General features: G+C 50.2%; 1 protein-coding gene across 8 annotated transcripts in view; it reads left to right on the top strand.

Moving 5' to 3' along the window:
- Positions 1-13650, top strand: part of MAST3 (microtubule associated serine/threonine kinase 3) — a 174207-nt gene that overhangs the window by 46320 nt on the left and 114237 nt on the right. For 2 of the 8 annotated variants that reach the window (XM_078668275.1, XM_078668274.1), the window contains exon 1: positions 11499-11945. The exons of 4 other annotated variants lie outside the window; for them this stretch is intronic. In XM_078668275.1, the coding sequence (XP_078524401.1) occupies positions 11863-11945 (83 nt within the window). In that variant the 5' untranslated portion in view covers positions 11499-11862. Of the gene's footprint in view, positions 1-11495; positions 11946-13650 lie in introns of those variants that run through there. 2 more of the 8 variants (XM_078668277.1, XM_078668276.1) reach the window with 2 other exon arrangements.

Genomic DNA, 13650 nt, shown 5'->3' with positions numbered 1-13650 from the left:
CACACACGACGGGGGGCTGAAGCCCTTTGAGGCCAATGGGTGTTGCCCGCCTGCCTGGGCCCATGCCATAGTGCAGTGGTTCCCAAACTTTTCCAACCTACGGCTCCCTTTACCTATTGACTGTTGGCCGCGGCTCCCCATTATGGTACCTTTTGTGGCGGGTGGTGAATGTAAGCCCATTCTCTGGAGTACTTTCATGTTTTTCCCTAAAAATAAATGGGATAAAGCTGAAGGTATTCTAAAACATAGATGTAATCATATCCTGGCCACTGCAGAGCCCCATGCTGTATCAACAACTGATTGGACTAATTGGAGAGAAATAGTGTTCTCAGAGAAGTGAACTGTAAATGCACGTCAGTGTCCATGCCTGAAACACATTGGCGTGTGCACTGCAGACTGTTTGACACACTGTGAGCTTCATCAGACAAAACCCCAAATCAGAGCATGCCATGTTTCTTAGCCATTTACAAATTCTGAAAAAGACAGCAGGTGAGGAATTCACAAATGAATTACCAACACGTTGTGAGAAACAAAATATGGCATAGCTGCGGAACTAAATATTCACTTTTGCAAATAAATATATATTGGATGATACTATTAATAGTGATCACTGTTCTCTGCTGTTTATTCCAATTTCCTTTTCAATATAATGTGTAAAACGTGGACAATGGAATAAAAGAATTAAAACAAACATGATCTAGACACATTCAAGCACAATCAAGGTTTGGAGTAAGTCTGCAGCAATTTTTGGCAAACAGAAAAGGCAAACAAAAAACATTTGATTGAGCACTGGCAATGCACGTGGTTTTCCTGCAATTTCAATATTATCTCATTTGATTTGATGATCACAGGTGATTCTGTTTGCTAGGCTCCTGGGTTCTCTATTCAGGAAAGAGAATAAGAAAGGCACAATAGGGAGCTAAAGCGAAGGCGTGATAACAAATTGTTTACTTACAATAATATGTCAGACTGTAAAGGCATATACCTGAAACTTATTTTCTAAAGTGAATAAGCATATTTTTTCACCTAAAAATAAATAAATCCTAAAGCAGCCTTGGAATTTGGACACATGGATGTTAACCCTGGTTTCTATCAGGTCAAAAATCATGCAATTGTGGACAAACTTCTGTGTTTGTATACTCCCTAAATTGTAAATATTTGTGATAAAAAAAGCAGTGTAAAAACAAATATTATATTGTGTTGTTCGCTACTGCCCCGTTAACCCAAAAGGCTACTACTGGCATTTGCACTTGTGACCTGCAGGTCTGTTGCTCGCATATGATTACAGCAGACTCTCAACCCTCTGAATGATCTTACTGAGACTGGAGCATGTTTTATGTATACTGTAAGTCGCACTGTTTCATATCCCTTGCTCCCCACCCTCACCCCCACCCCCACCTTTTTCCAAATAAGTGTATTAATAATACATGTCCCTCCTTGCAAAGAGATACTTTCTCTTACCGCGTATCTCTGGCTAAGGCCTCAGCAGCAGCTTTAAAATTTTGAAAGACCCCAGGAGAGTCTGGGCTGAGCTATACTGCAATTCTGGGCAAAAACCCTCTAGATTAGGACAGAAAAAAGGAGACAAACAGCACCGGACAGCATGAAAGCAAAGACATTGAAACATCCTCCCCTCCCTCCTGATCTGATAGTAGACGCCTTGAAAGTGAGGTTACACTGCCCTCTCATTGCCCAGGGCAACCACTGCAGGCCTGACCACACGGAGCAGTGTTCAATTTAGATGCACGTAAGTGAAAAACATACTATTTATTTGTGATTCCCAAACTGTGCGAGAATCTGTCCGTGGCGCCCTTGGCTAGTTTTCATGGCGCACCAGGGTGCCGGGGCGCACAGATTGGGAACCACAGCCATAGTGTCACAAGACTTATGTCTCTCCATCTCAGGCAGACAACTTGGACATCTGCCTGAATGCATGTCTCACCAGTGGCAGACTCCCTCGGCACAGATCTACCCTGGTTCTTGGACATCTGTCTCTCAGATGTCAGACTCCTTGAGCCCCTATCTCACTAGTGTGACAAATTCCTTTGGCCTAGGTCTCCCCTGGTTCTTGGACATCGGTCTTTCAGACGTCAGACCCCTTGTACCTCTATCTTACTAGTGTGACAGACTCCCTTGACCCAGGCCTATCATGATGCCTCAGCAATACCACAGAAGCCATCCTGGAGAACTCGTCATGCATGAACATCAGCAATGTCCCAATGAGGTCTGCATCAGATATGTTTAAAACAATAACTTGAGACATTTCTAGTTATACAGACAATTAAGTACTTACACAATCACTGACACATTATTTATTTTTAAAACATATCTGAAGTACGGGTCATTGGAAGATGGTTAATGATAATATCATGAAATCGCGGGCATCTGTCTGTCAGGTGTCAGAAGCATTGAAACAGTGTCTCACTAATGTCAGTCTCCCTGGCCCCAGTCTCTTGGACATTTGTCTCCGAGGCCACAGACCCCCGAACCCATGCCCCACTAGTCTCAGGTCCTCTGCCCTGCCTCTACCAGGCCACATTTAATGGGTCCCCGGGCTCAGGTTTCTGCAGTGTAAGACCCCTCACCTCCCCATCGCTCTTCAATGTCAGCCACATGGACCCCTGCCTCTTATTTCTTTTTCTGCTACTGACCTTCATCCCTCGGCCACTGGAGCGCCGTGGGTGAGATGGCGAGCCGGCTGTGAGGAGGTGCCCGGAGGATGCCCGAGGGATCAGGTGAGGGCCGCGCTCGTCGCTGTTGTGTTTGTCTGTAGCTGCTGCTGCATCCATCGGTGTCCGTGGCATGGACCACCCCCGCCACCACCGGTCTGTCAGTGTGGTTCCCGACAAATCACAGTACGCTCTCCGCTATTCTCAATTGCCTCAGCCCCCCCTCTCTCCAAGTGCATCAGCACCCCACCAAACGGTGTCTCTGCCCCCCTTTCCAAGTGCATCAGCGCCCCCCACCAAATGGTGTCTTGCCCCCCCCCCAAGTGCCCCAAACCCCTCACCAACCGGTATCTCTCTCCTCCCTCTCTCAAAGTGGCCAAGCCCCTTACCCTTTAGAGTTGAACTCTCAGGACTATGTGCCTTCAATCTCCCATTGTCTTATGTCTCTCCCCTTTGCATGCTCTCTATCTCTCGAGTCCTTTGTGCCCGCATTCTCCCTGTCGATAACACTCTCGGGTACTCTGCTCCTTCATTCTCCCTGTGCCTCTGTCTCTCATTCTCTCGAGTTCCCGGCAGTGGCGTAACGAAACATGAGGGGGCCCCCCTGCAAAGTACATGGAGGGGGCCCCCCTACGGACTCACTCGGGATCTTTCAGGCCAGGTCACTGACCTGAAGGGGACCCTTGGAGCTCTAGGGCTCTCTGCATTGCAGGGGCAGCGGGGGCATTGTTATGCCACTGCCACAAGGCTCTCACAAATATGCCCCCTGTCTTTACAAACCAGTTCCGATATGGCAATGTCGGGGTCTGAATGTTCCTCTTAACCTGCAACCTTTCCTCCTTGGTGGAGGAACGTTCTATTCTGGCCCCCAGAAAGGACATCTCCTGGTCCTGGGAGACCTCAGCGTATGGTTGAAGACTTCTGATGGTCCTGGGAGACCTCGGTCTATGGATTGAGTCTCCTGATGGTGTCCTGGTATATATTTGGAGTCTCCTGATGGTCCTGGGAGACCTCAGGCTCCATCTGGAGTCTCCTGATGGTCCTGGGAGAACTCAGGTTATGGTTGGAGTCTCTTGATGTTCCTGGGAGACCTCAGGTTATGGCTGGAGTCTCCTGGTGGTCCTGGGAAAGCTCAGTTTATGGCTGGAGTATCCTGATGGTGCAGCTCTTACATGTTCACATGATGCTGCTCTCTTACTAGGCCTTCATCTTTGTCTCTCGTCACTTATTTGTTGGCAGAGACCCTTTCCCAAGTGCTTTTTAGATTGCATTTCTCCAGCTCAATTAATTTATTAGAGAGATTGCAATCTCCCAATATTTGTTCAGGTGCTCTCTAAAAGTCTCAACGACTTTGCAACGGTCTGGCACTTTCTTTTTAAGATTAAACAAATATGTGAAAACATTCTGACTGAAATAATGCCTACACCCAACAATCTTTCTTTAAGATCGTACCACCTGTACCTCCTTTGCACCTGTTGCTGCAACCAACCTTGATACTGCACCTCCTGTGCACATGTTGATGCAACCAACCTTGCTGCCACCCTTGCAGGCTGCGCCCACAAGACCCCAGTCAGATTCTGCCCGGAGAAGCTAAAGGAGCTCTGTTTCTGCTTCTCAAGATCCCCTTGTTGGAATTGTTGAGTCCTCCTTTAGGACAAGGCACCTTTCTCACTGCCTGGAAAAATGCCGCAGTGAAACCCCTCCTGAAAAAGGTTTGCTGCACCCTCTGGATATTATTAACTTCAGTCCAATCTCTCTCTCACCATTCTGGGTCAGTTAATTGAAACACTACTTTTCCAAGATCTTCAAACATTCGCAGGAGAAAGCAATATTTATACCTTTCTCGACTGGATTTGCAGTTTTGCTGGAAATACTTGAGAGTTCCTGGAAAGCTCCACAGCCCCCTGCAAAGGAGTTAGATCTATCACTGGAGGCAGACGGCGGCACCCAAATGTCAGCCCTGCGGACAGTGTGAAGCCCTTGGCTGGATAACTGTCTCCTGTGTGGAAGAAGCTGCGCCTGTCTGCTCCTGTCAGATCCTGACTGCACCTGTCTACCCCTGCCTCCTCCTGCCTGTCCCTGCCTGTCCCTGCCTCCTCCTGTCAGATCCTGACTGCTCTTCTTTGCTCCTGCCTGCCCTGCCTGCTCCTGTCAGACCCTGCCTACCCCGCCTGCTCCTTCCTGCCCGCCTGCTCCTGTCAGACCCTGCCCGTGTCGCCTGCTCTTGTTAGGCCCTGCCTGCTCTTGTTAGGCCCTGCCTGCTACTGTCTGCCCCTGCCTGCTCCTGTGAGACCTTGCTTGCCCCTGACTGCTCCTGTCAGATCCTCACTGCTCCTGTCAGATCCTCACTTCTCCTGTCAGATCCTGACTGCTCCTGTCTGCCCCTGCCTGCTCCAGTCAGACACTGCCTGCTCCTGTCTGCCCCTGCATCCTCCTGTCAGGTCCTGCCTACTCCCGTCTGTCCCAGCCTCTGTCTGCCTGGTCGTGTCTGACCTTGTAAGATCATGCCTGCTCCTGTCGGCCCCTGCCTGCTCCTGTCAGACCCTGCCTGCCCCTGCCTGCTACTGTCTGCTCCTACCTGCCCCTGTCTGCCCCTGCCTGCTCCTGCCTTCCCCTGCCTTCTCCTGACAGCCCCTGCCTGCTCCTGTCTTCCTCTGTCTACTGATATGTTCATAACCACCTCAAACACAACAGGCCCAATTCACAAAGGCAAAGTTAGACTTTTGGTCTAAGTTTTGATCAAAAGTCCAACTTTAGTACTTTTCAGTGTGCACAACATAAGTTGCGAGTAAAATCTTTATGACTGCAGAGTTTCCACACTCATAGCAGAATCGCTGCATTCGGAGTGGAATCTCCGCACTTGGGGCAGAGGTCCACCTGGGTGTGGAAACTCCTCAATCATAAAGGGACTACTCGTAACTTATATTTGTGAATACCAAAAGGTAGTAAAGTTAGCCTTTTGTTCAAAACTTAGACCAAAAGCCTAACTTTACCTTTGCCCAATGCTGGCTATAGCCTTAGGGCTGCAATTCTTTGGAACAGCTTTGACCCCCATGGCATGATACTGCTCACTCCTGGCATATTTGAGGTTATTCTTTATATATTGTGGACATTGTTGGTATAATAGTGCCTATGCTTGGTGTAATGCTTGCACTGGCATAATGTTGGCAATCCCTAGCATTTTAATAACATTATGACTTCTGCCATTGATTAGTTTAACCTCTCTGCACCTATCCTTGCCATCACACATTCATCCATTATACATTTCATTTTACTATTCTTTCAAGCAATTGCCCATTCAAATACCCATACATGCATTCATTCACTTACCTATCAAGTATCCATTCATTGAAACACTCATTTATCCATTCATGTACACACCCATTCAACATTTTGTACATTGTCAGATTCACCAATGAAGCCACTAAAACACAGCACAAACTCGGCAATAAAGAGGCAATGCCAGTGAAGCCTTTAGCCAGACGTATTGGCTTTACCAATGCTTAAATATTTTGCCGAACACAGAGGTGTTTTGTTTTGCTGTGGCAAACACCATTCTATTGATTTAGTTTGATCCTGAGAGCTAGCTTCCAAGAGTGAATATTTTAACACTCATTTACCATAGTTTCGGTGACGGGGGAATGCTAGGCAGAATGGCAGATAGGAAATGCTAGTTGCATGAGCATGGTGGCATTTGCGTTTTTCTTAATAAATGGAAGTATTTTCTTAAATACTTGGACACATGTATATTGTGCTCGCTGTAGTTTTCTCTTCGGTTTGATTACATTAACTATAGTGAGGCCCCCGCTCCAGATTTCATCTAGAGCTCTCCGGCCTCATTACTGTGCTGAGGGGGCTCCCTGCAGCTCGGGGCCCCCTGCAGCTCTGGGCCCCCACGCACTGCGGGGGCTGCAGGGGCCTGTGTTACGCCCCTGGTTCCCGGTGTCTCTCTATCACAGCGTTCCCTGTGTCACTCTTTCGGGTTCTCTGTCTCTCACTCTCTAGGAAGCCTCATTTACATTTAAATGGTCTTTAACAGACCTGTGAAGACTTCGGGTGCGGCTGCAATTAGACGCCGCCAGCCGCGAAGGAAGCTGTGTCAGCCCGGGCTGACACACACGACGGGGGGGGGCTGAAGCCCCGTGAGCCCAATGGGTGTTGCGCGCCTGACTGCGTACATTTTTAAAAACCCGTTTTGAAAAAGCGCCAAGACACACTTTCGTTTTTGCATGAGCTATAAAAATGGTAAATGTAACTTGACGTGCTTCCTGCCAAAGCTGGGTTTTTGCCATGGTCACGACTGTGTTCGGTGCCATGGTGAACTTGGCAGCTAATCGCTGGCACCCTCTTGCACCAGGGATAGGCTGGGAGGACACCCAAGGTTTTGTCCCACATCTCAGGCGCCATCTGTTTGCATCTCAGTGGACTCAGCCCTCCCGCTCCACGTATGCATTGTTCAGGGCCCCTGAGTCCTGATGGCAGAGTGCGGGCCCCTCCCCCTCCCCCACTGGCTCCCGCCCTTTTCTTTCTGTCTGGCGCTCGCTGCACGCTCCGCGGCGTATGCAAAGCAGCCGGGCCAGCTGCCATGCCAGACAAGGGGACAAAGGCCTGCTCAGTCCAGCTGTAACACGAGGCCTGCATGCCAGGGCATGGCAAGGGCTGGCAGCCACCTGTGGCAACCAGGGGCTTGGAATAACACAAATAATGTATAGTATGTTTGTTTAACACGTCTGGCAATGAACTCCATTCTGTTTTACGGTAATTCCGGGGTTGGAACTGTAATAAACGAGTGTCTGTAAAAGGAAGTCTAGAAATTGTATACTGAGAGGGAATGCTTATGTGTTCCTATGTAGTGCTTCCTGGCACTATCCTGTGAAATCCTACAGAAATAAACAAAGTGCATTACAGTTACTTAACTTAATGGGATTTAGTTTAACAAGGAGTGGTAGATTAGCATGAGAGGCAGAGATGGCCCTACACGATTCAAATGAATAATCAGCATATTACACACACGAAGGGCTAGGACTGAAAACTGGCTTTAATTTGGTTTATCCCGACCCTCCAACTAATAATATTTTCTTCCAAAAATGATGGCAATCAATAGGAGTATGTATCACCGTACATGTCATGGCGACTTCAATGCACTGCAATGTGAAGTTCAAGATACATTTGTTTTTAAAAGTGTTCTTCACACCCAGCCAACAGATGGGTCAAAGGTTGCACAGCTGGTGGGTTTACACAATTAGTCATGGCTGACTGGGGGTTGAGGCTAGGCTGCAGTGGAGAGGCACCCCTCTTTATCCCATACTAAGCTCTATGTAAAATGCCTCCTTCCATAGCCTTATTTATAATCTCTATGTTCAAAGAACTTTCTTAAAAGTACCACATTTTCCTACTGCTTCTGTCACATTTTACTGGTTAAGGTCCACCCTCTAAAGAAAGGTAAATGGTATATCCTCTAAGTGGATAAGGATTCTACCACTTGTCCCCATCTGGGTCCGAGTATAGTACGCCCCCTCAGTGAGAATTTTCTCCCACTCTTTTTCCTAGCTCTATTCCTTACTGTAATAGTCTCTCCCATCTCATGGCAAGGACAATTCCCTTATAACTGGATTTCTCCACCCCCTCCTAGCAGAGGTATACCCTCATGTCCTGTCCCTCAAAAGACCCTTTTCTCAGTTCAGTTCATAAACTTTATTCGGGTACCTTGGTACCCATAAAAGCACAAAGTAATGACAAATACAAACAACAATCTGGGAGTTTGAAAACACCCTTTTCTCAATAGTGGCAATTAATTTGCCCCTTTTCCCTCTATGGAATATTCCACTACATCAGAAGATTGGGTACTCCCCCATCAGATTAGTTTTTCCCACATTTTGTGGAATTGCAAACCCTCTATTTGGAGTTATTGCTCACACGCCTGCTCCCTCTCGGACATGGTCCTCTGCTCAGAATAGGTGTGGCCATCCTCTCTTCCCTGGGTAGACTCAACCATCCATCCAGGAGAGCATGTTCGTCTCTCACTGATGCCCCAGTAGCATGCGCATCCCTTTGTACGAGTGCCCCATCTTCCAGAACGGTAGTGCATCCAAACAACTAGATAGGTTCACAACCTATCAGCAGCCCACCAAGTTTCATCCGACTAGCCAATAATTAATAGTCTTGGTTAGCAGCCATTGAAACTGTGACACATGATTAAGACACAACTATGGACTACCACACTTGATAAATCGACCGAGACACATGATAAATATTTGCAACTGTAAAAGTTACAACGGGATAGAGGGAGTAGGCAACTGTAAGGTTGTTTCTGTTCTCTGGTCCAACCTTTAAGTAAGGGGTTCTGTTTTTCTTTCTCATACTTCCCTCTATATATTGGTCAGGCCATTCAGAGTTGTCCAGAAATTCAAATTAACCCCACCTCTTTGAAAACTTTTACAACTTATTCCTCCATAATTTTGGACTCCATTATCAATATATTCCTCTTTCCCCAAGAATGCATTTGCCTCCTACTGCCTCGCCTTGCAGAATAGTCATTTTCGTCCAATGTGGTGTGTTCCGTTGCTCATCAAATCACCACCGCCTGTACTTTGTCCCTACACATCCGACCCTTCTATCATGGGTGTTTCTAAACCTGCAAAATGGTGCCCATTCCAGTAGAAACTAACATTACTCCCCAACACTAGAAGGAATTCCCTCCAGTCTCTGTAGAACGGTTCCTACCCTGCAGGGGCAGTGCGATCGGTGCCACTGAACCGGGCGTTACCCTGGGGTGGGGGCGTCATTTTTTAAAATGTATATTATCATTTTAGAAGCACCTGCTGCTGCGTTCCTGGCCTCCCAGCAATTTTCAGACATCAATTAAAATGTCAAGATAACTCAGGTGATTAATCCTCTTTCTGGAAAGAGACCGGAGGTTTGTCTGGGAAGTTATGACTCATAATAAGGTAGCGCAGAGGGATAAAATGCCTGCTACTAAGAACGTGTATTATGTAGATAACAAAGCGCATATAATCTAAATAGATCAGTGTGTTACTGCTTCTGAAAGAAAGCTCCTTTTGTAACTTGTTGTTTATAAGTCTTTTATCATCCTAATCTTGTGAAAAGGGTTCATTTGGGTAAAAAACAATTCTTATTATTAAAGAGAACCCCTAAACATGATGTTACGTTTTAAATTCAGAATTTGTGCTTTTCCAGAATAAGGACTCAAACTATATTGCCTACCAATATTGATGATATGTCACTCCTACACTACACCTTGTAGTCCTGTCAGATGTAACATGTCCTATACACTGATTTACACGTATGATTGTCTCTGTGCAATGTGTGTGAGATGTAACATGCTGCAACACCTTACACTGGTACGAGTGGTGCTATAAAACTAAATGAATCTGAGAGACAGTGGTTACAGGGACTTGAGGGGCACTGTTAAAGGGTGCTAGTGAGGGAATCCGCGCAGAGGTGGTCGTTGGGGAGACAACAGACATTGTCGCACAGGGCGCCACCAGCGCTAAAGCCAGCCCTGCTACCGTGTGAAGGTTTCACCCGCTGCTCTCTAGAGCCTCATCTGCCTTCCGCGTTGACTGGTTGTTGTTCTACTTGCCTCAAGAGTACCCATTTCATCTTAAAAATGGTTGAAATTCCATTCTTCTAGACTGATTTGCTATTGTACCTCCTCCGCTGTAGCACGTACTGCCCTCACAAGGATTCCACTTTTCTCTTTCTCTGCTAGAACAATGGTTCCACTTCCACTCTCCGCATAGAATGCCACCCTCCCCCTACAATGGAATCTCCCCCCCTGTACAGTGTCACATGCAGTCTGGCCATGGTCTCCTCCGCTCCTGTGCTCTGGACTCCCCAAACTCGGTAGAGTGTCATTTGCAGTACACCCCCTCTCTGTGAAATGGTCTGCTCCACTCTTGTGCAATGGCCTCCCTATACCCTGTAGAGTGGAACCCAGCCATCATGCCTTTGTATGGTGCTACATCCTCTTTCTCTGTCGGAGGGTAAAACCCCCTTCTCAGATACAGTGGTTTCCCTCTCACCCTCACAATAGTGCTCCCTCCCCACAGGACGCCCCCCCCTCACAAACAATGGATCTTCCTTTCTCTTTTTGGGTGTGAACCCCCTTCATTTCCCCTGCATGGTCCTACCCCCACACAATGGTGGCTTCTTTTCTCCATCCCAATGGTTCATCCCAGTGGTTCCAATCCGGTGGTTCACCCCACTTCCGCCCTCCCGTCAGCTCTGTGCACCCCGCCCCCCAGTCTTCGGATTAGCGCCCCTCTCCATCCCCCGAGATTCCGTGACGGTTTGTTCCCCCCTCCCTCCAACTCTCCGTCCCTGTTTCCCCCGGGCTAGCGGTTCTTTCCCCGCCTCTTCCTCTAAAATGGTTCCGCCCCCTGTCTCGCGCTCCTCCTCCCCTCTGCCGAGTGGTTGCGCCGGGTCCGCCCACTCGCCGCGCGCTCCTCCTCCTACTGCTCATTGGTCCCGCCTTCTGTCTTTGGCCCCTCCCCTCGCTCCTCGTTGGTTCCTCCCCCCACGAACTGAAAACATCACCTTCAGGGCTTGCTCCCGCTGCCCGTTGGCCCCTCCCTCTGTCTCGCGCCCCTCCTCTCGCTGCCCATTGGCCCCTCCCTCGGTCTCTCGCTCCCCCGTTGGTTCCTCCCCCCTCGCCGTGAAAACATCACCTTCCGGGCTCCCTCCTGCTGCCCATTGGCCCCGCCCTCTGTCTCGCGCCCCTCCTCTCGTTGCCCATTGGCCCCTCCCTCTGTCTCTTGCCACTCCTCTCGCTGCCCATTGGCTCCTCCCCTTGGCGCTGATGATGTCACCGCCCGGGCTTCCTGTGCATGGCCGGTTGTGCTGCTCAGACAGGGGATGAAGCTGTAGCCGCGGGCGGGCGATGCTGGAGGGGCTGGGGCCGCTGAGTCCGAGGCAGGAGGCTGAGCTGTGGGGCCCGAGGACCGATGACACCCGCCGGAGTGCGCACTGACTGATCGGGGACCCCAGAGCCCTGCTGACCCCTTTAACTCCAGCCACCATGGAAGCCAAGCCCCGCAGCCCACCCAGGCAGCCCCGATGCCCCGACCCCGGGTCTGGAGGAGCCGCTGCAGGGGCCCCGTGAGCCCAGGATCCGCAGAGCGCCACCACCGGGGATGAGGGGGCTGCAGGAGCCTGAACAAAGGAGGCCGCCATGTCAGACCCCAGCTACTGGAGAGCCCCGCCGAGCCACCGCAGCCACCTGCACCAGGGGGCGCTGCTGCAGCGCTCCAAGAGGTGAGGGCAGACCTGGGCTGGATCTGATGCTGTGGTGCAAGGGCCGGGGCAATGCAAGGGGTGCTGCAAGAAGTGATGAGGGCCAGTACTAGGTTGGATCTGATGCTGTAGAACATCTAGGTCAGTGCTGGGGTAGATCTGATGCTGTGGTGCAAGAGTGGGCAATGCAAGGGGTGCTGAGGGGCAACACTGGGCTGCCTCTGATGCTGTAGTGCATCTAGGGCAGTGCTGGGGTGGATCTGATGCTGTGGTGCAAGAGGGGGCAATGCAAGGGGTGCTGAGGGCCAGTACTAGGCTGGATCTGATGCTGTAGAACATCTAGGTCAGTGCTGGGGTAGATCTGATGCTGTGGTGCAAGAGTGGGCAATGCAAGGGGTGCTGAGGGGCAACACTGGGCTGCCTCTGATGCTGTAGTGCATCTAGGGCAGTGCTGGGGTGGATCTGATGCTGTGGTGCAAGAGGGGGCAATGCAAGGGGTGCTGAGGGCCAGTACTAGGCTGGATCTGATGCTGTAGAACATCTAGGTAAGTGCTGGGGTAGATCTGATGCTGTGGTGCAAGAGGGGGCAATGCAAGGGGTGCTGAGGGGCAGTACTGGGCTGGATCTGATGCTGTGTTGCACCTAGGGCAGTGTTGGGGTGGATCTGATGCTGTGGTGCAAGAGGGGGCAATGCAAAAGGTGAGGGGTATAATTAAGCTGGCTCTGTTGCTGTAGAAAATCTAGGGCAGTGCTAGGGTGGATCTGATGCTGTGGTGCAAGAGGGGGCAATGCCAGGGGTGCTGAGTGGCAGTACTGGGCTGGATCTGACGCTGTGGTGTATCTAGGGCAGTGCTGGGGTGGATGTGGTGCAAGAGGGGCAATGCAAGAGGTGGTGAGGGGCAGTACCGGGCTGGATCTGATGCGGTTGTGCAAGAGGGGGCAATGCAAGGGGTGGCGAGGGGCATTAATGGTCTGGATCTAATGCTGTGGTGCATGAGGGTGCAATTCAAGGGGTGGTACTGGGCTGGATCTGATGCTGTGGTGCATCTAGGGCAGTGCTGGGGTGGATCTGATGCTGTGGTGCAAGAGGGGGCAATGCAAGAGGTGGTGAGGGGCAGTACTGGGCTGTATCTGGTGCTGTGGTGCAAGAGGGGGCAATGCAAGGGGTGGTGAGGAGCATTACTGGACTGGACCTAATGCTGTGGTGCAAGAGGGGGCAATGCAAGGGGTGGTGAGGGGCAGTGCTGGGGTGGATCTGATGCTGTGGTGCAAGAGGGGGCAATGCAAGAGGTGGTGAGGGGCAGTACTGGGCTGCATCTGATGCTGTGATGCATCTAGGGCAGTGTTGGGGTGGATCTGATGCTCTGGTGCAAGAGGGGGCAATGCAAGGGGTGGTGAGGGGCATTACTGGGCTGGATCTGATGCTGTAGTGCAAGAGGGGCATTACTGGGCTGGATCTAATGCTGTGGTGCAAGAGGGGGCAATGCAAGGGGTGCTGAGGTGCAGTACTGGGCTGGATCTGATGTTGTGGTGCAAGAGGGGGCAATGCAAGAGGTGGTGAGGGGCAGTACTGGGCTGGATCTGATGCTGTGGTGCAAGAGGGGGCAATGCAAGGGGTGGTGAGGGGCATTACTGGGCTGGATCTGATGCTGTGGTGCAAGAGGGGGCAATGCAAGGGGTGGTGAGGGGCAGTACTGGGCTGGATCTGATGCTGTGGTGCAAGAGG

Source organism: Lissotriton helveticus, chromosome 12 (genome assembly GCF_964261635.1).
Source record: "Lissotriton helveticus chromosome 12, aLisHel1.1, whole genome shotgun sequence".
Taxonomy (NCBI): Eukaryota; Metazoa; Chordata; class Amphibia; order Caudata; family Salamandridae; genus Lissotriton; species Lissotriton helveticus.
The sequence above is the reverse complement of the archived record's forward strand: the minus strand, read 5'-3'. Positions and strand labels throughout refer to the sequence as shown.